The sequence below is a fragment of the Apteryx rowi genome, unplaced genomic scaffold (genome assembly GCF_003343035.1).
Source record: "Apteryx rowi isolate R43461 unplaced genomic scaffold, aptRow1 scaffold_20, whole genome shotgun sequence".
In the NCBI taxonomy this organism is placed as follows: Eukaryota; Metazoa; Chordata; class Aves; order Apterygiformes; family Apterygidae; genus Apteryx; species Apteryx rowi.
Window position 1 is genome coordinate 1,656,740 of NW_020448308.1, and position 25,751 is coordinate 1,682,490.

Here is a 25,751-nt window from a genome sequence, read left to right on the forward strand (position 1 = left end):
GGTGTGTAAACGTCGCTGCCGCGCGGCGGGGGCGAGCAGCGCCCGGGGGCCGCGCTGCGCGGTGCCCCCCCGAAGGCGGCTCTGCCCCGCCGAAGGCGGCTCTGCCCCCCCGCCGGGCCACGGGCGAGGCCCCGCGGCGATGCCCGCCCCGGGCACGGCCGGGCCCCGGGCCGGGAGGGGAGGGCGGGACGCTGCCCCCCTCCGGGTGGACCCCGTTCGGCCGGGCAAGGCCTCGCCGCCCATGCGGCGGCGGCGGCGGCGGCAGGTGCCGCGGGTCGCCGCGGCCCGGGGGGCTGAGGCCGGGGTGCTTGCGCGGAGCTTCGGCGCTGCAAAAGACAAAGAAAATGACAGCTCTTCCCTCAAGATGGTATTTACCTGTGTAGGAGGAAGATGAGCTTTGCCTGAAGGGTTTTGTTGTGGAAAGGTTATTTGTTTCTGTTTCGGGAGGATTTACAGGCGAGGAGATTTTTTTTTTCCCTTGGAGTAGGTTACAGACCGGTATGCGTGTCGTGAAACCCGCAGGGAACGTTTCCTCTAAAATATGGGGGTGAAGGGAGAATGTTTAGTGTGTGAGATGTATGGGAAGGAGTGAGGGAGAGCAAGTAAAAAATTTAAGTTGAAGCTCATCATAACATAGAAATAGGGAGGAAAATAGGTGTGCAGCATCTTGAAGAGTAGGTGTTTACGCAGGTATGAGACCGTGAGGGAGCTCTCTTTATTAGAGAGCAGATGAGTTTTCCTGGGAAAGTATTTTGTTAGAAGAGGGCAATGACATATTCTTAATAATTCATATCTAGGGAGTTGCATGTGTGCGGGGTTTTTTTGTGCACTTAAACCAGAAGGTGGTTATCCTGGGGGAGCTCAGTCTATCTGGTCAGATTTTTAATGAAGAAGGTGCTTAGATTTTTTTTTTTCCATTAAAGTCTACGATTACATGCTTGTCACTTGAAAGCGCTAAGAGGAAGGTGAATTTATGTGCTGTAGTGCTCCAAAGCTCGCTGTTGGTATGGGTTGCTTCGGTGTATTTTCTGGTGAATAACTACTGGTTATTGTTCTTCTTTAGCCTTTTCTTGCAAGAGGTGCTGAACTATCCGCAACAAATTTTCTTGGCTTTTGTGGAGAATCCAACTGCAGGCGTGCAGTGGAACTGTGCGAAGGTCCGCTTCTTGCCTGGGAAAGGTAGTTGCACATTAGATGTTACAAGTTGGATAGATTCATTTCTCTTCTTCTAAGCAATAATAATCCGCACTGACAGAAGGGTGCAAGTAAAATCGAGTAATTTGACAGGGTGATGGAGTGCTCCTTGTAAGAAGTACAAATTGCTGTCTTATGCTTTCTAGCTGCTGGAAGATGAGGACTCTGTAAAGCGTGTGGGGAGGAAAAACCGTGAGTTGGATGGATTCTGAAAGGGGTTGCTGTGCTCTTGTACTAAAGAATTTAGAGCTTCTAAAATGGCTTCTCTCCCCCATCCCCCTTTGGCAATAGTGGGACCATTTTTTTTTTTAATCCACTTTGATTACTATACTATTGTTCTCAAGACCCTGTTGGTTTTATTTTTAAGCAGCTTGCTAAAAAGTGTGTCGTAAAACTTCCCTGTTGTTTCTTAATGTGGAGAAAAATGTTGAAGAAAGGAATTATTTATCATTTTTAATTTTCTGCACTGAATTTGTTGCTTAAAGGAGTAGTGTAACCTCTGATTTAAGACTATATATGACAAAATAGCGCTGGATTAGTATGTTCCTCTAAGGAAAACTCATGGCTTTTTTATAATTACTAGTATTCATTAAGTACCTCGTGCATTCTTTATTTGTGTAACATATATCTGTTATGATTTTTTTCAAAGCAAGTCTAAGAGATCCTATTAGAAATAAAACGTATGGGACAACGTAAGAGTAATATACCTATTCTATTCTAACGCTCATACAGAAATGAAAATGGGCCCTGTAAGAGGAGAAGAAATAGCAAAAAGAAAGGGAGAAGAATGGACGCCAGGTCCTACCCCGTTTTTGTACTTTGGCTTCGTATAGAAGTTGATAACTCTCTAATTCTTTTGTGTGGGGTAATAGAGTTTCCACATGATAACAATCCCAGAAAGGCTAAGTGCAGAGTCCTTTGGCTGCTGGTGCGGCTCTGTGCGGTGCGCTGTTAACTGTTAGCTAATGATGTCAACCTGGGCTGCAAGTAGGTGTGTGCTCCTTATTGTTTCTGGTCAAGGTGGCTTTTTGGAGGTTTTAATTGATGTTTGCAGTGTCGAGATTGCGTGGCTGGAACAGTAATGCCTGATTTTTTTTCATATTTTTATTCTTGAAGGTGGTGTGCTCTCAGCTTCCTTGGGTTTAATTCAGATCTGGATTTTTGTCATCTCTGAAAATGAGGCTACCAAGCAAGGCATTCGGACATAGTTTTTCTCCATCAGAAAGTTCAGGCTTTAAGATCACTCCCCTCTCACATCTGGAAACCTCTTCAAAGATGAAACCGCTGTTACATAAAACATTAATTCTCCAAGAGTAAAAAATGAATTACAATGATATGCAAATTACTTGAACTCTTCTTATTGCACTAGTAAACTTAAACTGTTAGTACAGTCAGGCTGATAAATAGTGCATCTGTTGAGGTTGTTCTGTGATAAAGGAAACTCTAATGTCACAGTCTATCAAATATTATAGGAAAAATTTGCCCGCAAGGAGTACAGTATTGGGGTAACATGTTCTTACTCCGGTGCTTAGATCGGTAAAAATGCTGCATTTTTTTTTTTTGTGGTCGGAGATTACGCCAGTTCTGAGTGGGAAGAACTGCTCGGCTCTGTGTAGAAGATTGGAGGATGTTGCCATGCTGATTTTAGTACCACCAGGAGCAGCACGAGCTGCATTGTTTCCCTGTGGTAATAAATAATACGGGATCCTGACAAGAGCCAAGAGCTGCTGTGGCTGTAGCCTTTGCGTATCCCAGAGGCTGAGCGTTGTTAGTGGAGGCGTCTGGAATGCCATGGGGAAAATCAATCAATAAAACCTGATCCTTAGCCACTTCTAAGGAAAATAATTAGAAATGTAACACTTTTAAAAATGAAATGGAAGGATCTGAAAATGCTATTACTCATCTCGAAGGCTGGGTGTGGTTGGTAGGGGACGGGTTTGAGCACTGAAGTTTAGCTGTGTTGCTGATGTAATTGTCAAACGTTAAACTCTTCTCTTGGGGAGTAACTTCAAAATTACTGGTACTTTCCAGGTGCCAAAAATTCTTTTTCCCCCCCTTTCATCTTGCTTGCTTTTAGTTTATTATGTTGTTTAATAGTTATTACTGAACAAATACATATTTAATTTAAAAAACACACAAATTCACACATCTTTTTGAAGTTGCGTGTTTTTCTGTGTCAGTTCAGTGGACAGATTTGGGATGTGGCTTCAAAAGGGAAACAGACAGCTAGAACATGCCTATTTCTACCTTTTAGAATTTCTGAGGAAGTTTTGATCAGCTCAGCAGATCAGTTTGCTTAGGAGTGGAAATAGCGCATTCAAGGTGTCTGTTTTCTTTTTGAAGCCAAGTCCCACATCTCTCTGTTAATTTTGAAAAATGCCGTGGCCCTGTTCTTTATAATTAGTTGTCGACTGGCCTGAAGGCACAATGAATATACTTTAGCACATGGACCAACTCGCTCTTGCAGTTTGAACACTGGAAAATATAAATTCTTTGTCCATTTATAGTGCTTCTTGGCCACCTCTACTTCACCATCGTCACTGACAAGATGGCCTTGGTAAATATTCTCTTTCGTTGCTGGCCAGATGCCATGAGATCCTATAGTTACTTTCCCCTGTCCTGTAGTGGGTGGAGGATTCCCACTGTGGAACTGGTTTGTGTATACTTCCTTGGAAGTAATTGAAGAAGGAATTTTGTTTAAAAACTTTGAAAAAGCTAAAACAAACAACGTCTCACTGGGTGGGAGCGGACCGAATCCCATAGGCCTGCTTCATAACATGTGATGGTTGAATGGCAAACTTCCTGGGGTTTTCACTCCAAACACTTTATTAAAAAATACTGTTAATGTTTGAAGTTTTTAGTATTATATTTAAGTGGGTTTTTTTGTTTTTTATAAAAATTTGTATAAAAAAACCCAACAAGTATGAGATTATGGCTTTACTCTGACTGAAGTCTTCCAAGATAAGAACTGATAGTATTGATAAGCAGCACTTAGTAAGCAGACTTGTAAGCAGTCTCTGAGAGCAAAGTTGGAACAAAAGACTAACTATAAATGCCATTGGGTGTATTTAAGAGGAACATCTTTCACTCCAAAGGTCTAGTGCTTCTGAGTGATCTGCAATCCTTACTTGCAGAGTTGTTTTCAGTATCTGGTTTAGTGGTGTCTGAGCTAATGGTACTAGTCTCTGCAAGTTCTTCTATAAATAGTGTAAGCATTGTGTAATTTTAGTCATGGTATAGTCAGTTAAGCATGATGGTGAATTATATCTGGAAAAAATTAAATCATTAAGTTGGCATAGGAGGAACAAGTGAATAGTACACCCTTAGTTAATGTTTCTGTATCTTCCAGAAAGAAGAGAATTGCTTTATATCACTTTATTGAAATATACCTGGCGGTTGAGAAAAATTGTGGATTGACCTGTCACCTTATTAGCAGTGCATATAGTTCCTGAAGAATGCAGAATTACTGCATAACTGTTAATATAAAAATGTCTCTAGTCTGAATAGTAACTTGTAAGTGCAAAATGAAGATATACGTCCTCTTTTTTGTTAGAACAGCAGTATTCCGGCCTGTGGTCTTCAGACCCCTGCTGTTCAGGAGCTACTTTTGTGCTACTTTCCATGGAGCCTCTAGAAAAATAACCCTTTTAAGAAGGCTTTAATTCTTTTTATGACGGAGAGTTTATGTGGAGGGTTCTTGGAAAAAAAAGAACTGAAAAATCTCTGATTTAACCTGTCAGAGTAGAGGAAACTTCCCTAGGTAGTCACAGTATCAGAAGGGAAGCTTGAAGCTTCTCTCTCTCTGCAATTGCTTTCTTCTTCTGTTATCATGTGCCCAGGTCATTCATTGAGAAAACTTGATGAATTGCCATCTATGTTTTTTCTTTTTTTCCATTCATGTCTCCTTCTTCCAGCCATGACTTCTGTCATCAGTCAGCTGACTTGTGGTATCTCTTCTCTCCCTCCCTTCCCCATACTGTGCATGTCTTCCCTGGCCTAACTCCTCTGTGTTCAGCAGAGAGAAAAATAAAAACTTTCAAATCACCCTTCACATCTGTTTCTGTCTCCCCTGGCAATTTCTGTTTCCACGTGGTTAGATGACTGGCTTTATTCCTCAGAAACATGGTCTTGTTTGACCTTTGGTCTCAGATTTTTCCTTTCCAGCCGAACAGACGCTCCTTTGACCTTGCCTTGGACAACCACTGCTCTTCAGCTGATCTTCCAGTTTCCTCAGTCCTCCTTCCCAGGCATCACCTCATCTTCTTTAAATATTGATGCCCCTGTCACACAGTCCTTTTACAACCTCCAGTCTGTGGCTCTCCTGTGTACCCTGCCCTTGCTTCAGACGATCCAGTCTTCTGGCTTGCTCTCCTCTATACAAAGTCTTTCTCTCTGATGAGCACGCCCTCAATATCTGTTTCCTCCAAGCCTCCATTCTTCTTCCTCTAGAGAAATCTCATGACTGTACGAACTTCCTCCATGAAAAATTTGTTCTCTTTTCTTTTCCAAACAGTATTGCTCCCTAGCTACACTGATTCTTAGCTTACTTGCTGTTTTTGACTTGCTCTGCATGCAAGATCTCTCCAGTTTTTCATTAAAAAGGTAAGATTTAGTCATGCTTTACTATCAGTAATAAAGCAGGTATTCAGCTGCTTTTGAGCCTGCCTGCCTCATACATCTCAGGTTCTTAGTGTTTTTGGTTTCAGGTAGGATTTTTTTTAAATTGTCCACTTAATATGTCTTCATCTAGATGTGTGCTAAATTAATGGGAAAGCTGCAATTAGTCAAACTCCAGATTCTGTACTTTCTTGGTGTTTCTAAGAAGATATTATATCTTCTCTCTGATCTTCACAGCTTCTGTTTGATTTTTAGATGGAACTGGAGATTAAGACACTGAATCTCTAAATGGTTTGGTTCTCTAAATGGTTGCGAAACTCCTGATGTTACGAGGCTTACATTCATTTGAGGCACTGATGCTAACATTCTCCTGATGATACCTCAGGAGGTGTTGGTGATGGCACGTGATAGGGTCTAGTCTAGCTGCGGTTTTGTACTGGCACATATGCTTTAAAAATGAGAGTAAATAAGTGAGTCTAACCTTATACTAGAATAAAAGTGGTTTCCAATGTATTTTTACCTACAGCTGTAGGTTTTGTAACTGCATCTATCCTTGAGACACCAGTTCGGTTGCATTTGTACAAAAAGAGTGTGTGTGTGTGTGTGTGTGTGTATGCAAACACTGATAGGAAATCTGAGCTTTGGAATTTGCTTTCTGATACAGATTATGTTTGCAAGCTTCCCCTAGAGGGTCTGAATGGAAATCAGGATTTGAGGAAGGCCATTTATCACTTACAAACGACAGTCATGAAGTCTAAAAAAAGGTTTTGCTGCATGACTACACCCATCTCTGTGTTGCCACCAGGGAGAGTGCAGGGCAGAAGGAAGGCCAGGCTATTTCTTTTGGCAAGCAGCATGCACTAGATAGGTCTATGCTGATTATCAAACTGTACCATAGGCTGTGGTTTCATGTTACAGCTTAACCAATGTAGATGGTTGCTGCTGAAAGGGGGGGGTGGTCCTGCTCTTTCTGCTCCCAGAATCATGTTCCCACCGCTTCCGTTGTGCCACCTCTGCACGTTGGACCTTTTGCTGAGCCAGCTCAACTCGTTCACCTACGGATAAACTACTCACTTTTTCGTTTTAGTGTCCTGCTGGGTTAATGAGTGTAACTGATTCAGTGAAAGACTTGCTGTACATTAAAGCTTGCATGAAGGAAGGGGTGGAGACCACGTGGTAGCAATATGAGCGGAAGGAAAGGACTGGGTGGAAAGGGGACAATGGGTTGCCCCTGTTGGAAGCCGAGTTGCTAGAGAACCTGCTGGGTCCAAGGGCAGTTCAAACTCATTTGCCCAGTCAGCTTGAACTAGGCTACATCCTTGCTGTCGTGCTTGTGCCAGCTACGGTGCCTGTTCAGCTGAGTGATGAGCATGATCAGATGTGACTGAAAATTGATGTGTTTATTTTCTGTTTGTTTTTGTTCAGCTTTCGGCTGGATCGCTTCTCTGTCACCGCACAGCCTCCGGGGCTCTCGTGGTAGCGTGGTGGGGACAAAGGAGTACATGGTCGGGGCTGGGTTCCCTCTCAGGTCACCACCGGTACCTGAATTGATCATAACTGCAGGCTGAATAGACGTCGTTACGTTCTCTTTTGCTTATATCCCAAGCAGATTATACATTTTTTAAATGGTGCAATATAAGTGAAAATTTCATGCTGGAGGAGGATTTTCTTCCTGTTTAACTGTTCAGGATTTTGGTAGGTTGACAAGTGGTGACAAAAATATGAATATATAGAATGATGGCAGTGTTTTCTGTTAAGAAACAGATTATAGAGACTTGGGGGAGGAGTTGTCTGTTATTTTCAGAGAAAGTATTAAATTGCTGTAGAAACCTTACTCTGAATGATGGGGACTGTATCCTGTTTCGTATCAAATAATGATGTTAATCATCCTTTATTAGTTGTCATACTGCATTTATCACCGCGGTATCTCCATGAATACATCTGGCAGCCATGTTTTCCAGGCCATTTATTAGGGTTTATATCCTTTAAGTGGTTATTCTAAGGCACTGTATTCTCATGCCTGCGGCCTGCACTGCTGATAACTCACGCTTCTGAAATTACTGTTACTTGAAAGTAACTCTTCACCCGTTCTCTTTCTGAGTTTATTCTCTGCCTAGCAATTTGGATGGCTAAATTACGTAGGGTTGGGGTAGGGAACCATAGAGGGTAAGAAATCTGGTGTCAGCTCCCTTTTATGATGTTTGTTCACATTCATAACTCTTGGGTTATGTATGAATTATTGTTGATTTTCTGGTACCTGTGAAAATACAGTAGTGCTGTCTGGTAGCTGCACACCTGAAAATGAGTTTGCATGCTATTACTGATTATGTAAGCTTTTGAACATGCCCAGAAAGTTGCTGATTTGCTTTAAATGATAGTTTCTTCATACTGGTAGTGACAGTAAACTGGAGGAGCCATTGCCCCTATAGCTTTCCCAAATAGTGACAACTTTTTTTTTTTTCTCTGCGTATCATTTTCATGTACTGTCACTCTAGTTATGTGCTTATCTGTTCAATTGAATAATTTACTTTTGTTGCCTTCCTTTGAATTTTTAAGTGTTAGGTTGTCTTTTACTTGCCTTTTTGCTCAGAAATTGGGAGGCAGAGTATTTGGGGATGTCTGTAGCCTTAATGCTATCAAAGCTATACTTAGATCATAAGCCCTGCGACAAATGGTAAAAAAGCATAAGATCTTAGACTGGTGGTATCTGGGGGAATTTTCAGATTAATGGAATGGTCTTGTTTTATATATTAAATTACTTCATCGAAGAGAACAATGCAGTAGGGAGTTTTTTTTCCAGAGAGCTGAGTCACATTTTATTCACTTTTTTCGCAAAGAGGACAACCATTAATAAATCTGTAGGCAAAGTGGTAAATATGTGATAAGGAGTTTAAGGGATTTTTTTTTCCCCTCCTACTGCAAATGAGTCAGCAATTAAATTATCCTGATAGAAAATCAGTACTAAGTTTGTTGTCTCGATTTAACAGTTGTTCACATTTTAAGAAAACGTTTATACCAGTGTTGTTCAAAATGAGCAATGTGTAAGTGGTCTCCTGTATAGTGAGGTGAATGTCAGAGTCTTTCCCTAACTGCCTGTTAATTTGAAATAAGAATGTTTGGTCAGAAAAGCAAATTTCTGATGATTTACTAAAGCAGACAATAACCTTTATTTAAATTTTGTTTTTCTTGCAATTCAAGGTACTCTGAAAACCTCACTGTTGAGAGTAATTGCAAGTAGTTTAATCCTAATCTGGATTTCATGGTTTTTTTGATGCAAATGATGGGATCTGGTAGTACAGAAAAGCTTGGCGGAGGCATTCCTGCATAAATACAAAGACTCATTTTTTTCAAAATCAATTAACTTAATATTATGTTGGTTAAGAAGAATTAAGCTATCTGACTGTTTAGCGGGACTTGCTTTGAAATACTGCGAAAGGGGGTTAGAAGGGATGGCACCGCTGGTGGTCTCGTTGCAGGTAGCAAGAACCCCCTCTGGGTGTCTGTCTAAAATAGCTTGGCGTTGAATGTTTAGCTCGGCAGTTAATGAGGTAGGGCAGACTGATGAAATAAAAGGAGTGGTGAAAGCCTGGCTGAACGCTGACATGTTTGATAGATGCATTGTTTCGGATTAGGCATTGTGTTAAAGGCTTGAAAAGCTTTGCCAAGGGAATCGAGTCAGACTGTGACTGCAGGGTACGTAGATCTACCTAGGCTAGCTTTAAGCTGATAGTGGTGTAATCATAGCAGCCTGATGCTCGGCACTAGCGATGAACCCTTTTAGAGAAACCTGACCAATGCTTGGGTAGCTAACCTTTGCTAGGTTTTGTGCTGCCATGGCCACACGCTTGTTTGCTCAAACGGTGACTCGGTTGAGTAAATGTACACAGCCTGTAGGGTAAATAGACCCTTTGTAAACTCAAGAAGTCATTGAGCTTTTCTTTTTTCTGTGGAGACTTTTTTATTTATTTTTTCTTAAATTGAAGCCTCATGAAAATACTAATGATTGTGATCGCATTGGTAACTCAGTTCTCTCTATTTCATGTCTTTATAGACAAATTCAAAGTTTCTGTGTTCAGCTAACTGTAGTTTGCGGTCCAGCAGACTTTTGAGATAAATGTGTACTCAAGCCTATTCACATCGCATTTCAGAGAAAAGGTTTCACAGCAGCAGTATGACCACATGCAACCAAGATACTTTCTGTGGGATACCATCTACTGTGATGTCTGGTTGACTTGAAGTCATTAGCAATCAGGCCACTGCTGCCCTGTTTCCATTATCACTTAAGTGATGGGGCAGAGAGCAAGGTTGATTCTCTTGAAAAATGCTAACAAATAGCATTTCCCTGCAAAGCATCAATGGCAGAAACGGAGTAGAGAAAAACTAATGACCACAAGACCCCTCACACATCAAGTTAAAAAATAGCATGTGCATTAACTGAGAATGGTCTGGCGGCAGTCCTGGTGAAATGGGGAAGCAAAAGCCCCTGCGAGTACGTTGAGGGAGGTAGGGAAAGACAGGCTGATAGTGATGCAGGAGAAAGCCAAGATTACACTACTGGAGCGCCTTTAGAAACAAAAGGTGCTTTTAGCAAATGAAAGATTAATTGCTAGAAAAAAATTCAGGCCAACTTCTGCCAACAGGGACATACACGATTAATGGCATTCCTGTGACATTTAATGTGAGTGAATACTGCTCAGTTGCATTCTAATTCAAATAATATTTAACTAAGCATACATTTAAAACTATGCTTAAGTTACCTGGAGTCAGAATGACTAAATCTGTGGAAGAGATGAGGAGCATTAGTCATCACATGAAGTGGGCTTATCGAGACTGGAAGTCAGGCATGACTTCCCTTCACTGAGTGCCCCTGCAGTGTCAGGGAGTGGAGACTTGGACTCCAGAATGGCAACAGCCTGGTTTGTGTCCAAGCAGAAGGACAGTAGAAATGGTTGCACATCAAAAATACAGGACAATACCTTGTCTTATTGATAAGTACTTAGTGGCATTTTTGTTAATCATCAGTGTTTGACTTGAACCAGGAATTCATGTTTATTTGCCTGCTGTGCACTTCTGCATTGATTTAAAACAGCAGTACCACACTAGATGTAGCTTTGGTGCTGATCTTGAAACGATGCTTCATGCTGAATAGCAGCCGACCCCAGCTGGTATAGGCAGGAGCAAGATCTTTAAAGATGCACCCGTGAAATGCAAGTAACTCTCATAAAACACTGCCTGAATTATTTTAAGGTGATGAAGATGGTCATAAACAGTAATATAGGTTTTCACATTATCATGTGAAACACATCACTTGGTCATTGTTGTGTATACCGTTCAACTGTGCAGGATTAATTAACTAACCCATTTAAACAACCCTTATTTTCTGAAATGGTTTCTTTTCTTTCATGTTTGTCTTATGGATAGACTCTTCCCATCTTTTCCATCTGGACATAAGAAAGCACTTCTTCACTGTGAGGGTGATTCAGCACTGGAGCAGGTTGCCCAGAGAGCTTGTGGAGTCTCCATCCTTGGAGAGATTCCACACCTGACTGGTCACAGCCCTGGGCAACCTGCTCTAGCTGATGCTGCTTGAGCAGGGGGTTCATGATCTCCAGTGGTCCCTTCCAATCCCAAGTATTCACTATTCTGTGATTCAAATACCTTCTCCATTTCTTTAGATTTTAATTATTTTAATACTGTTAGTTTGTTTTTTCCTGCTGAGAACCTTGCTGTAGCATGCCATACAGTGAATAAAACAAAAAAACAAAATAAAAAAAGACTCAAGAATAGATACTGAGAAGACCACATCTTCTATTGGAAAGGTATGTTTGAGTCATTCAGCTTCAGAGAAAAGGTAATACTAATTTCAGCTTCTAATGGTATAATGCAACTTGTTTCACCTGATGTTAATATAACATTTATAATGTGGTTAGATGTTTAACATGCAGTGCTCAGCTGAATATTTTTGACACTGCAATTGTTGCTTTACTGCAGTAAATAGGAAGATGCTGTAACTGATATGATGCAGCAATGCTCAATTCTGTGCATTGTGATAGCTGCATTTGTCAACAGCACCAAGTATTTATGTATATAGCGTTAAATTTGTACCAGAATGTCTGCTTGTGATTGCTTAGTCAGCCCAGAATGAATTGTGGGTGTCAAATAACCTGCAGCTGTACAATCAACTGGTAATTGCTCGACAAATGGAACAGTGTTTCTAAAAGTCAAGCTGCCCCAAAACGGGGAACTGCAGAAGAGTCACTTCTGCAGAACCACTTGCTGGGGATCCTCTTGGCAAGCAACAGCATGTCTTCCATCGCACAGCTGCAGGTTAGGGGGGTTTGTACCATCGCTGCATGCAGTGAACTTCTCAGGAAATAAGAGCTATGATAGTCCAGAGGGGTTTGTTGCTGCTCTGAAAACTGAGGGGGCAACTGAAGTCTGTTGTAATTCTCCATCCTCAGATAAAACTAGAAAATGTACGCTGACCAGTACTGAAAAGCTTTCTGCAGTCTGAATATGCAACCCAGTGGCTGATTATTTTAGACTATTTTTTTCAGCAAAAGCAGTTATGTTTTTTGTTGAACTTTTTAAACAAAATTTGTATGGTAACATCAGTGTCTCTCCAATATGATGGCATGGCAGATGAAAATTGCTACTGTTAGGGAATAAGCATAAAGAACAGTGGCCAGCCATACGTTTTTATTCTTTTCATACCTGTGTCTCTAGCAATCATAACAGGAAAAGGAAGAGCTGGAAGATGACAGAAGCGATTCTTTTTTGTCTCTAAAATATTTCTCATACATATTTATAGTTTGTTTCTGATCTGTTTTTCAGCTTTTGGTTGTGTAGGACTGAACTCTTGATTTAAAGTGTGAAACATGACATATCAAGTGGAAAGCTTTGTGGCATTAATTTTATAAATAGACCTAGTATTCAAAAATAATCTTATTGATAATCGGCTTTGTCGGTCTTAGTTCTGGAATGGCCACTGTATGTTTGTGTAACTGGTAACTTTGGCATAGATAATATTTAGTCCTTTGGGGAGCTGATCTGTGAAACAGCTTTAAAGTAAGCAGTCAGTAAGGCATGTTTGTTGTTCTTGTGTTTTGCTTAAATTCAAATTTTGCTATGTTAGGGTTAAGGGAAAGTTTTATCTTTTTCACCAGAGTATTTATTTGTGTACTCAGTATTGTCTCTCAGTTTTCTTGAAAATTGATGACTACTCTTGAATGAATTTTGCTGCCCTTCTGTTGAGTCCCCTAATAGAGTTTGGTGTTCTTTGCTATAATGTTAAATAAGGAGACAGCACAGGCAACCCTGCTTCTGGTGTGGAAAGTGTCTATGCAAAATCATGTTGTTCATTAGAAACAAAGGTAGTAATTCAATTGGCATGTCTGTGTCGTCAGTAATCTGTTTGTCTCGGATACTCTGGAGCCTATATACAGCTAATAAATAGTTGGGCAAAGTTAGGTTCTTTGGTTTTGGTTTGTTTTTCAATTTGGCGTATCAAATTTAATTTAAATTCGTCGCAGTGCTATTTCAGGAGTTAAGAAATTGGGTCTTTTGGATTTTTGACTGTTTCTTTATGAATTAGGGCTCAAACTAGGGAACTGGGTCTTCCATACTACTGCTCATAAGAAATACAGCGTGTCCTGTGCCTGTGTCTGATCTCCTGTTTGGAATAGAAGATCCTCTTTCAGTCGGGCATAGTTCCCCAGGAGCTGACCGTCTCTCTGGCTTTGTTTACTATATACTTCATCTGTGTCGTTAAATATTGATGGCTGCATTTCCGTGCATGGAAGTGGGAACACAGCGTCAGCGACTGGCAAATGCACGAATATGATCCAAATGTATATATGTGTCTGCGTGGAGGGAGGGTGGGCGTATTTTTGGTTTGTTTTAAACTGATAGTCTTTGGCAAATACAGAGTTTTCATTTTCAGCTGTGCTATAGGGAGATGATTTAGACCTAAATTCAGACCTAGAATTCAGCTAAAAATGACAAAGGCCTAACTAAAAATCTACTGCTGCTCAGTTTCTTGCCATTGCCATTAGTGCATCTTCAGGCAGACTTAATCTGTATAATTCAGCCTGCAGTCAGTTACCTACATATGATGATTTCAGTTTGGGCTCACACTTTTATTTTGGAAAGTGGAGTGTATGTATCCATTTTTATCATACAAATCTTACCCATGTGTAAGAAAATCACTTTTGAGAAGATTTAGTATTTTATACTTCGTAGAAAAAATGTAGCTGTAATGATGTCTTAGAAAGTAAACCTTTTTTTATTTACTTTCTACGCACACACGTTTCGGGGGGGGGGGTTGACATCTTACACAACTGTTACTGTTCTCAAGAGAACATCCTATATTACTGAAATGTGTGTACTGTTAGTGAAAAATTCTTCTTCCATTTTCAGAAAACTAAGATCTGTTAGGTCCCAAACAGTATACATAATGCATATGCTAAAAACACTTTAAACTTAATATTTGAGTAAAAAGAATAATGTTAATGCATAGTTGCCTGTGTTGGTGAGCTTTCGCTGTTCTTTGAATGCCGGTTGTTCATCGTGATAGCAGCCAGAGCTCTGTTTTATTTTGTTTTGTTTTTATTTTTACACTTAATTGTCAGGTTGTAGAGAAGGGGAATACTGTAAAAAGGTAAATATTTGAAGTTTTAGTTTCGTGCTTTGCTTTGTGGGGACTCCTGTGGTCCCTCTTTCCATTTGGGTGGGAGGATTTAAAAAGGCTGAATCTGTTGCTCTCCCAGCTTAAAGCACTTGCAGGGTCCTTTCTTCCTTCCATCCTCAGCAGCAGCAACTCTAATCTTCAAAAGAAATATAATTGTGCTGCTTTGCCCAACTCCTTCACACGAGAGGAGCAGGCACAGCTGCTGCTGCCTCTCTGCGGAGGAAAGGTGGGAAGGAGCATCAGTACACAAGCACCTGAGGCTTCTCTGAGGGAGGTTTGCTGCTGTCTGCGGCTCAAAACATCTTCATTTATAACTTTCAGAATTAGCAGTTGTGGAATTGATCAGTTGTTTGCGTGGTCTTCAAAATACCGTCTGTAAGGTGAGCAGCCTTCTGGTTTTGTTCCGAGCTCGTGCGCGTGTCTGCAGGCCCGAGCCGGGGGACGGAGGCCAAGCCGGGGACGGAGGCCGGCTCCTCCTTGGCTGAACGCCTCGCGTTTAGCTGCCTGCTCCGAACCACGGCGTAAAGCTCGAGCGAGTTGCAGTGCCTGTGGCAGTTTCCCCGCGAGAGCTGAAGCGGTGTCATCAACACCACCTCTCTGAAGCAGCGCGTCGCTTTTCCCTCCTGGAGGTAGGAGCTGCGGGTGGCAGAGGCTACGCGGGGCCACAGCCCCCTGCGCGTTCCTTCCGCGCCCGGGAGCACCCCGGAGCCGTTCTGCCTCGTGGCCGAGGGCGCCGACGTCCCCGCAGCACCCGCGGCTCGCAGGGGTCAGCGGGCAGCGGAAACACGGGCCAGCCCTTCCCCGCTGGAAGGCTTCAGCAAGAGGTCAAAGGCAACTCTTTCGCTTTTTTGCTGCCTGGGCCTGGCTCCACGGAAACTATTCCATTACCGTTTGTGGTCCAGCTGCTTTCCTAGCTCGTTTGAAGCCTTGCTCTCAGTGTCTGGTCTTTACTGCAGGTTTCTTTTTCTGGAGCGTACCCCTCTGCAGTTTGCTTCGCACAGTCCAGACAGGAGATGCTGGCCAGAAAAACAGATGTGTTGATTCTTAACATAATCAAAAAGCAAGATTATAATTTCTTCAGTTCTGTATCCAGGTATACCTTTATATCTGATACTGAGTTGGAGAGATTAAGTACTGTATCTTCTATCACCGTAAGCCTTCATAATTGGCAATCAGTAAAATATAGCTGTGCTTTTAAAAATCCTTTTGTTCATGTCTGCTCTTACTCTGGTACTGCTCTTACATCTGGAACTAAAAGCAAATATAAGTCACAAAATCTGAACAGCGCTGACTGACCAGAGTTTTGCTACTATAAGATCTAACTCTGATTCCACCTGTTTGCTAGTCTAAATGTTTGATGCTGCTGAAGTTGAGTAGCCTTTCTACTATGTTTTCAGCACTTGCTTTTGGTGGGAAGTGTGTTGGTTATGTGATATGTAAACACTTCTGATGGATCAATATTTTATGTATCTAGCTTGTGCTATATAGAGGCTATAACTGAAAAGAAGTGATTCAGCTTTTCTGCATGATGAAGTTGGAACATGTCCATAAAATGCTTTTGCAGAGCAGACCGTGAGTTGCTTAAAGGAACATTATCTTCTCAAGGCATTGTAGTATGGAAGGGGATTTTGTTCTAGCTCCTCTTTTATTTCTGTTTTGCATTTGAATTCTGAAGTGTGCAATATGAAACCTTCTGGCACCCAAACCAAACCTATACTACTTGAGACACAAAAAAGTCTATATTGCACATGAAGATCAATATTACAGGGTCAGTTGTGCGTCTTACTTGGTGATACTTGTGCTTACTTTATAGCTTCATTGGGTGTTATTACACCTTTTTCAGTAACGGGCACATTGTAGCAATCTTTCTGGGTCTTAACAACGTCCTACCATTCCCCCTGCTTGTCATACCAGCGGAGCAATTGCTTATGTGGTAAATAAATACTGGGAAATACTGATGTACGTGTTCCCTTCAGGATCTTCACCTGCTGGAAATGAGGAGGATTTGGTCTCATGGACTGTTAATGCTCCATAGATTGCGATCTCTGGCACGCTTGTCTGCATGTAGTCTGAGAGACTTTCTTTTAGTGAAAGCGCAGAACTGAAGACAGGAGAGAATATGGCATCTGGTTTTAGCTCGTAGTTTTTCGATACTTTCTTCTCCCATAGTTATTAGGTCAGTAGCTGTCAGTTTGTTTCTTTGCCCTCAGCCTTCGAGAACGTAGCGCTTTGGTGCTCGGCCTTCAGACGCAGGAGGGGAAGGTCCTGTGCCTGAAAACTGAATTCCCAGGGTTTTGGAAAGAAGCACCTAATAGAAATACTTTTGGCACTGCTCCTGGAATTTCTCCATTTTATGTACAAAATTATGTTTCTCTGTGGCAGTTTGATTGTTTTCCACAAAATCTCCCCCCCCCCCCTTATTGCTGTGAAGATACCTATCAGATTTGGTGCTGCAGTCCAAGAAAGCCAATCAGTCTTTGTCGCTTAAAGGGCTCTCACTAGTTGCCCTGACTTATCTTGGGGCAACAGCTGAGCTAACGAATAAAGATATTTTAAAAGTATAATTCCCAAACCTTAAAGTTGCAGAATGGGATGCCTTAACTGCTAGTGATGTACCTTATCTTCTGTTTTGTTTTTAGTTGCTCTTCTACAACGGGTAGCAGAATTGGAAAAGGTCAATGCTGAATTCCTGCGCACAAAGCAGCAACTTGAGCAAGAATTTAATCAAAAGAGAGCAAAATTTAAGGAGTTATACTTAGCTAAGGAAGGTAAGTTCTAAATTCTCTGAATTATTCTAAAGTTTAATTAAACTTCAAATAATCCCTGTATAAATAATAACCTTTAATGCTAGCTACTACTCACCACTTGCCCATGCACACAACGTGCCTTCTTTTCCTATCTGATTGAGGATAATGAGGGTATAAAGGAATTTTCTTCTAGTGCTGGGATAGTCGACTGCATATCCAGTGTGATTTGTGAGACATAGCATTGTTGCTGTTTCTCATTTGCCAAAAATGAAAAGGTGATAGTAGTCTCTTAAACAGAGATGTGGTAAGAACGTGAGGAACAGGCAAAAAGTAAAGGCCAATAGCTGGCTATTTAACTTCTTCGAATGAATTTTTAGAATGACTTTAAATATTTGCCTGTACAGATAGGAGTCAGCAGAGCAACTTGATATACACACAAAAACACCACTGCTGAGTTTTAATATTACTTCCTGCAGTAGATCTGTGCTCATTCTTTTTGAGCAGCAGCTGAAAGAGTAAGTGGAAAAAGACAGTCTTAATGATGTGCTGTTTGTACGTTGTGGCTAGCTATTTATGTAGTATTGATTTGTCTTAAATTTCAGTCTGAGCAAGAATGTAAGAAGACAAACATTGTAAAAGTTTTAATACCAGCCAAGGGCATTTATTTCTAAAACAATCTTTGTAGAAAAATTTGGACCATATGAGCTCAAATGTCCAATGAAGAATTGGAGAGAAGAGATGGCTTCTGTTCCGAGACCCAAATTGGTTTACTTCTAATCCTGATGATTTCCCCGTCCTTAACATATGAAAGCAAAGCCAAAAAATAATGTGTTAAGACTGCAGCTGGTTGTATAAGCTTATGAGAGCAGAAATACAACAGGCGTAATGAAGATCAGATCATACAGAAGGCTTATTTCTTTGTGTTTCTAGCAGCTGGATGAAAGGAACTTTAAGATACAAGGCACTGCTGATGAGATCAGCAATAATTCTCTTTTCAGACAAGAACTGTCAAAAGATAGAAAGTAAAAATAAATTGTGAAGAGAAAAAATTATCCAACTTGCACATGTACCAAAGTGAAAAGATACCAGAGAAGAATATACAAGCAATTACTTTTCTTTCCAGCCCTCTTTTTTTCTTCCTCTTTGAGAACCTCTCAAGAAACCCTTTCCTATATGTACATGGGAATTGTGGTGGCTCACCCTTAATGAGATAATTTGAGAACTAAGTAATATAAATGATAAAGGATCTTCAAGTTTTTTTCACAAGGATTAATATCCTTTTGAGTACTCAGCTCAGAGTTCCTTTTATAAAGCCGTAGATTTCTGTACAATCAGCTCAGTGACTGATCGATATCCTCTATCAAGTAGTGTAGGGTATTGTTTTGGGCAACTAGATTGATCAAGCCTTTTGGTTCAGAGGGAAATACATAGAGATAGCTTGGTGTATGTAGATAGCTTGGTATGCTGGCCAGATATTTCTGCTAAAAGTGTTTGCCATTGAAATAGGTCATGTGGACATAAAACTGTATTCTGCGTTAGTGCTTTTGAAATTAATTGTATAATATAAATCATTCGGAGCTTTTGCTTCAGGTTGCCTCAGTACTCAGGAGGATAATGTGAAATTAGTTTAATCTCTGTTTATAGTTGCAACAAATAGAGAAGTAGTGGAAATGTAGTGGGATATGTCCTTTTTTTTTGGTGGAAGCTTAGTTTCAGCACAGGTATGGTAAAGAGCAAATTAGGATGCATAGTTTTCTTAGGTGGACTCCAGGTAGTGTTCAGAGTGTTTCTGTTTCAGAAGCATAAACTGAAGCATAAATGTGAAGTGTTTTATCAAGTTCAGTACTAACCTAGTGCCAAAACTTGGTGAAGAACAGTCTTCCTGCCTGTTGGTCTGGTCTTTGAATTTCCAGATTCATTACCAGCATGAGTTAAATTATACTGAAATAATTAGAAGCGCATTTCACCTTCATTAGGCATATTGACACATAGCTTATATCTACAGTGTCTGTCTTGTGGCTGCATGAGTGAGAAGGTGCTTTTTTAAATAAAAGGGAAGGGCAAAGGAATTCAAGAAATAATGTTCTCTAAAGACCTCTACTAATGTCTGTTCAGTTGTTATGGGTAGGCGTTTTAATACCAGTGCTTTCTTTGCCCGCTTGTTAGAGCACTGCTCTTTGTCATAGCAGCTATGGGTACTCTTCAGATTGAATTTGTTAATCAGGCTAAATGGAAATAATACTTCTTTTCAGAGGACCTGAAAAGACAAAATGCAGTGCTGCAAGCAGCCCAAGATGATCTGGGACAACTGAGGACACAGCTGATGGAAGCTCATGCTGAAATGGAGAACATCAAAGCTATAGCTACCGTATCTGAGAATACAAAGCAGGAAGCTATTGATGAGGTGAAGAGACAGTGGCAAGAAGAAGTAGCTTCGCTGCAAGCTGTTATGAAAGGTAACAACCAGACAAGCTGCTACCGCTAAGATCAGACACGTTTTTAGTGTGCATTAAGTGATTTGTGCCTGCTGTTGCACAGAATATGGATAGATACTTTTCATGCCTTGGCAAAACTGGGTTACAGAACTGATGTATCAAGCATAATTCCTAAGCTTGTCAAAAGGAGCTTGATTCTTTTTTTTTTTCTATTAATATGGGGATGGAAGTAATAAGGAATCATGGCAATGGGAACTCCCACATACATGCAGAGCATTTTTGAGGGACCCAAGAATGTCATTCTTCATCCTTCACAAAGATAAGTATAATACATGTGACTTGACAAGTCTGAAAACAGCTTTAGGCTGACAATATGATTCTTTTCTCTCCTTCTGTGTAAACATAATTCTGCTGTCAGACAGTTAAACGTGCCTCCAGCACTAGCGCATAGACTTTTCCTCAGGCTTCTGACTGAATGTGCTGCTCTGTATCAGTCATACTGTTTTCTTTCCCCCCCCCCCCTTTTTTTTTCTTGCCAGTTCCAAGCTATTCTGTGTTACATTTGCATGTTGCACAGCTGTTGGCATTTCTGAGCCAAGCTATGAGCAAGGAACAAAATACAGGATGTAAACTGGGGGTAGACTGTTGTCGTAACTGGCTGTTTTCTTAAAGGTGCACAAACGGGTCACAGTATCCTGGGTCTACAGCCTGTTGGCTGTAGGCAGTTTTCCACATCACCTGATTATGCTTTTCCCCCAGGGAACACAGCTCTTCGTGTACATTGGTACACAAGTTTCATTTGGCTTGCTATAAATACAGTTTGTTCTGTTTATGATGTACGTAGATATGTGAGCCAACAACAAGGCTCTGTTGTGCCAGCTGCTGTACATATGCAAACAAAGATGGCTCCTTATCTTAAGGGGTAATGTTAAAAATACGGAAATGAAAGAGATGTGAGAAGGTTTAGTTGTTTCTTTGCATTTTGGAGGAAAGAAGGAGGGTTTGGGTAGTTTGTTTGGATGATGTGTTTTGAAATTAGGGGTTATACAGATAAATACACATATATAGTTGTTGTTGTTTTTTTAACATTGGTACAAATTGAAATGCAGTTCTTTTGGATCAGTTGCTTACATATCTGCTTTTTGGGGTGAGAGTCCAAGGGAAGAGAGAGGAAAGGAGAGTTTGCTATAGTTCTAGTTTTGATCAACTATAATAAATCATTGACTGGTTGGAGATAGAGTTCCTAAACCTCCCTTGTGTAACTTATATTGAAATTAAGTTTTGGAAATGCTATTTTATAGAGACTGTTCGTGACTATGAGCTCCAGTATCATCACAGGTTGGAGCAAGAGCGAGCTCAATGGAATCAATATCGAGAAAACGTGGAACGGGAAATAGCAGAGTTAAGAAGGCGACTGTCTGAAGGTCAAGAGGAAGAAAATCTAGAAAACGAAATGAAAAAGGTACATTGAAATCTAGCTGTTCAATTTCTGTTTCAAGATCTACTTGTTTGTTATGCGTGAGTCTGTTTCTATACCCTGCTGATAATTCCTCAGAAATATGCATAGCCTAGTTCTGCAAACTTTTAGCTCTTTGTTCACAGAAGTCATCACGACTTGATCCTGCATTTGAATCCATAAAGGGGTTGTCTCTGATCATGTGGATTTGGTTAGAAGATTGGACCTGAAAAGTTGCTAAGGCTTGGCCTTAAAGCTCTTAAAAGCAGGAGGCTTTGTAAAGTCTTCTGTCATGGTGTCTGATGATCTTAAGTAAAACTCCCATGAGGTTTTTCTGGAGTGGCTGCAGATTTATAAAACTTCCTTTATGCTTCTGTGCCTTTGTTCTTTGTCTCAGATCTTATAACTACTTTTGAGACTGTTAATGGGCTCTATTTCTAAAATATTTTTGGTCTTTGTTGTGAGGGGTCTTTGTTATTGTGCAACATAGTACTGTTGGCTTCCAGGAAATACAGAACCTTGTTGTCTTAAGACAACAGGCTTTAGATTATGGAAGATATTTGTCTTGAAGTTTAGAAGGGTTGTTGTTGTTTGGAGATATGTGACTTGGAACAGTTCATAGGAGTAAATTGAGGTGTCTTGTGTTGAGTTTGTATTTTTTTTTGTTGAGTTTGAAGATTTGGGGGTATTTCTGCTTCTTCAAGCAGGAAGTAGATTGAACCTGTCATGACAGATCAGCAGTTTGGAGTCTTCGTATATGTATTGTAAGAACTCACGTTTGCGTGAATTTGTCAAATCCATAGGCATTAGTCTTCAAGGTACTCTAAGACTTTCTTAATGTCATAAATGACTCTCTATTAGATAAAGAAGAGACCAGACTAACATGAAATAATATGCCAGCTTACTGTATTTTCTTGTTTCTGCTTGCTCTCAGCAGGAGAAACAGAATATCAAATATCATAAGCATTCCACGTCATAAGTATTTTCCCTATTGTTACTATGTTGTGGCAAGCAATGTTACTATGTATGTGTGCAACTGGTACTGCAAAAACGGATTTTTTTTTCCTGAGACATATAAAGAGACTTTTCTGAATATTGGTAGTTTTAGCTGCATGATTAGTGTTTGGTATTCAGTGAGACTGCTTTTCATGCAGTCCTGATTTATAAAGGTGGGAGTCTGAAAAAAGCCTATTTGCTGATGTTCTAACTACAGAAGTCCTGCTACTGTAATTTAAAAACATCAACCTTTTTTTTAGAGAAACTTCTAGCTCTACTAAGAGAACAAAGATTTTGTTTGAAGCTGGAAGGAAGGGTCAGGATTGGATCAGTGTGGTGAGTCCTGAATAAACAACGCAGAAGTTGCAGAATTCATGGTATAAAAGTCCCACAATGTGTTACCAACCATCAATAAGTATTTTCAGAAAATAATCTCCCTCTACTGGAAAAGTCTTTGAAATACAGACTATCCAATATCTAAAATTTCAACACCATTTTCTTCATCTGAATGTACTGCTTATGTAACAGAGCTGGAGTAGTAAGTTGCTCAGATGCCAAAGCAGCTCACCTAAACTTAGTAGCTTTAACATGAGCCCATTAGCATCAGAAAGTTCAGGATAGCAGATAAATGGCACTATCACCTTCACTCCTTTAAATGGGAAATAAATATTTCTTGTGTTCCTAAAGGAAAAGGTAACTGATTTTAATTAATACTGTGATTAATTAATGTATGATTAATACCATGATTAACATGAGCTTGGAAAGCTATCTAAAGAGCCGCTGAAGCAGAGCAACATGCACTTTATGTAATACGGGGGAAGGGGAAATCTGGTCTCGGGAGTGCTGCTTGAAATTACTGCTTTAACTGTCGGATTCGACACTCCTAGCACATTTGCATGTTTGGTTTTTTTAATCTTCCATGGTAAACCTTTGAGTTTTTTCCTTAAGAAGACCAAGAATTAAAGCAAAATTAGGAAAAGGACAGTCAATTTCACCAAAAAAAAACCCCAACATCCCAAACCCTCAAAAAACTGTGGTTGGCAAGCAAAAAAACGATCATTCATGCACCACCTGACAGTGTAAAAGGAAGAATTTGGTTTATTATTTGGACTCTGCTGTTTGAAGACTTGTGACCAATTCCTCATGAAAAATGATATTTCCAACAGAGGTGAATTCATCCTTCATCTTTATTTGTTCCATTATGAGGAAGGATTTATTTTATTTTAATGCATAAACTTAGGAAGAGTTTTAAAAAATACCTCTTGTTCTTGCCAGTTCTGTGGAAACTCCAAACATCTCAAAAGATTAAAAAAAAAAGTAACTTTTTTCTCGGGGTTGTAAGTAGGTCCTGTACCAGCATATAAGATACAACATGCATTTAGTTATTAAAACTAGCATAAAACCATACCCTTGTCTAGCTTTTACTGTGCAGTTAGAAAAATGGATAGAGCAGAAACAAGATGACGAATAACTTGCTTCTGTCCAGGACACTGGCCTTCTTGGCTCTCTTGATTGAGTAATATCTCAGTTCAGTTGTGTTCTGTTTGGCTATAAAATAAATTTTAACAAAGAAAATCCATGAAATCCATGACTACTGGATCCACGTAATTGCTAAAGATTACGCTAGTCATCTACATTTTTTTTCCCCCGAAGACATGAAGGCTAATTAACAAATGCTGATCCAAATTCTGTAACCATCTCTCAAATGTAAACCTTACTTGTTTGGTTGAATGTTCAGTTTTGGTACGTTCAGGCTTGTAGTTGTGTGTTATTTTTCCTGGTTGGGGAGCAGTTGGAAGGGGTGGGTAATGTTTTGATAAGCATACTGTTTTGAGCTGTATTTCCTAGATTTTGACTACGTTGCAGGAGGTGCGCAAGCCTAGCCTGCAAATCCATAGGGTGGCGTTCTTGAATGGATTCTCGGCAGAAAGAGCACGTCGAGTGGAACACGCACAGTTGTCGGGAAACAGGTGTTTTGCTTTTCCCTGTAAATGTGTTTCAAGTTGCAGACTGCCAGATCCCTTTAGAAAACTTGTGGATTTTGTGATTTTTTTTTTTACTGTAAAGCAAGCATTTCTAGGAAATCCGTGTTGAAAACCTTGCACGCACTATTTAAATCTTTCTCCCAACTCAAAAATGGGAAATACCTTTTTCTAATGATGAGTGTGCTTGTCTAGTGATTGACCTTTCCGAAAATGTAATTTTTTTTTTAAGTCCATCTTCCTGCTGTTTTTTAATACCAGATAGGGGTTTTTTTTAGACTTATCGTAGATGCTGAAAGCAGTCCAGCCGTTGCAACATGTACCCCATATCAGTTCTCCACCCAGTAATGACTGGGCTCCTTCTGGAAGATGCCTTGGTGGGGGATGCACCTTGCACACTGGCAAAATTTGGCTAATCCAGTTTATCCGGACCTCATTTTCCATTCAGGAAGGTGGCTGACTGGCTGCTGGAGCTGTACTGAACCTAAAGGCTGCTCTTAGCATGGATGTGTCAAACTCTTGGCTAGCAGAAGTCTGCCGAACAGGTATTTTGGATATAGAGAGAGTAAAAAAGAGCAAACCTCTACTTACAAAGCATGTTTGATAGTTAGAATAAGGGGAGTTGGAAGGGGAGAGTAATCTGATTTCTGACAGTGCTGACTTTAAAATCTGAAGTCCAATAAGCGACTTTCATTGCTAATGATAAAGAACATTAAAAATTGATTAAAACCTATTCCAGTGTTTTACTTCTGCTCTAAAGAGAGAGTCTCAAATTTTAAGCGTGTGTGTGTGTGTGTACGTGCGTGTGTAGAAGTTGCTTGTTGTTTTGTTTGTTTGTTAGGAACAAATTCAGATTCGGTGTTTGTCTGAGAGTCCCCCGGCCAGGTTTTTGGCAGTTTTAATACCTTTGCGGACATCTTCTCTGGCAAATCCCTCCTTTCTTATAAGCAGCTTAGCCATTGATCCTACCTCAGGCGCTTCTGGCCTTGGCAGGGGCTTTTATTTATTTATTCTTGTTCGGTGGTGAATAAATAAAGGTGGTAATTGTGTAAAAGCTTGGTCTACTGCAGGCAAGGAAATTTGGCAAAAAGTTAGAAGGACACACACGTTTTCCTGCTCATACCTATGAGTAACTCCTTTTTATAGAGGAAATGTGATACTGTGACACTTCTTGCCACATGATGGCATGTGTTATGGGACTGGGATATTCAAAAAATATATATATATCTACCTGCTCCAAGTGGATTATATTTGGTAAGTGATGTAGAAGGAGGTGATAAGGACGTTTGTGTTATACGGAGAAAAAAGGGCATGCTGTATTTCTTTAAAACACACGGTGACGTTTTAATGCAGTTTTTCTATAGGATAGGCATTCTCATTTTATTAAAAGTTTGAGTAGGAACAGCCTCTGTTTGGGAGCCTCAGTACTCTGCCTCAGTTCGCGGGAGGCTGGAAGTAGACCCAGTGACCACACTTCTTTTTTTAGCAGATGCAAGCTGTTCACAGTATTCAGCTCAACCTCATACTGACCTTTTATACGTATCCTATTCGCAAACCCTTGCAACAAAAGGGTCAAACTTCAGTTCCCTTCACAAAGAAGTGAAAGCTAGAGGGATTTTTCTATCAGGTGGAATT

At 40.4% G+C, this 25,751-nt stretch overlaps 1 protein-coding gene across 2 annotated transcripts in view; it reads left to right on the top strand.

Moving 5' to 3' along the window:
* Positions 1-329: 329 nt before the first annotated feature.
* The window catches only part of RABEP1 (rabaptin, RAB GTPase binding effector protein 1), a 51,577-nt gene continuing 26,155 nt past the window's right edge, over positions 330-25,751 (top strand). Inside the window, exons 1-5 of one of the 2 annotated variants that reach the window (XM_026063588.1) lie at positions 330-367; positions 1,064-1,179; positions 17,140-17,268; positions 19,500-19,703; positions 20,984-21,144. In XM_026063588.1, coding sequence (XP_025919373.1) covers positions 345-367; positions 1,064-1,179; positions 17,140-17,268; positions 19,500-19,703; positions 20,984-21,144 — 633 coding nt within the window. In that variant the 5' untranslated portion in view covers positions 330-344. Of the gene's footprint in view, positions 368-1,063; positions 1,180-1,340; positions 1,387-17,139; positions 17,269-19,499; positions 19,704-20,983; positions 21,145-25,751 lie in introns of those variants that run through there. The other variant, XM_026063589.1, reaches the window with a different exon arrangement.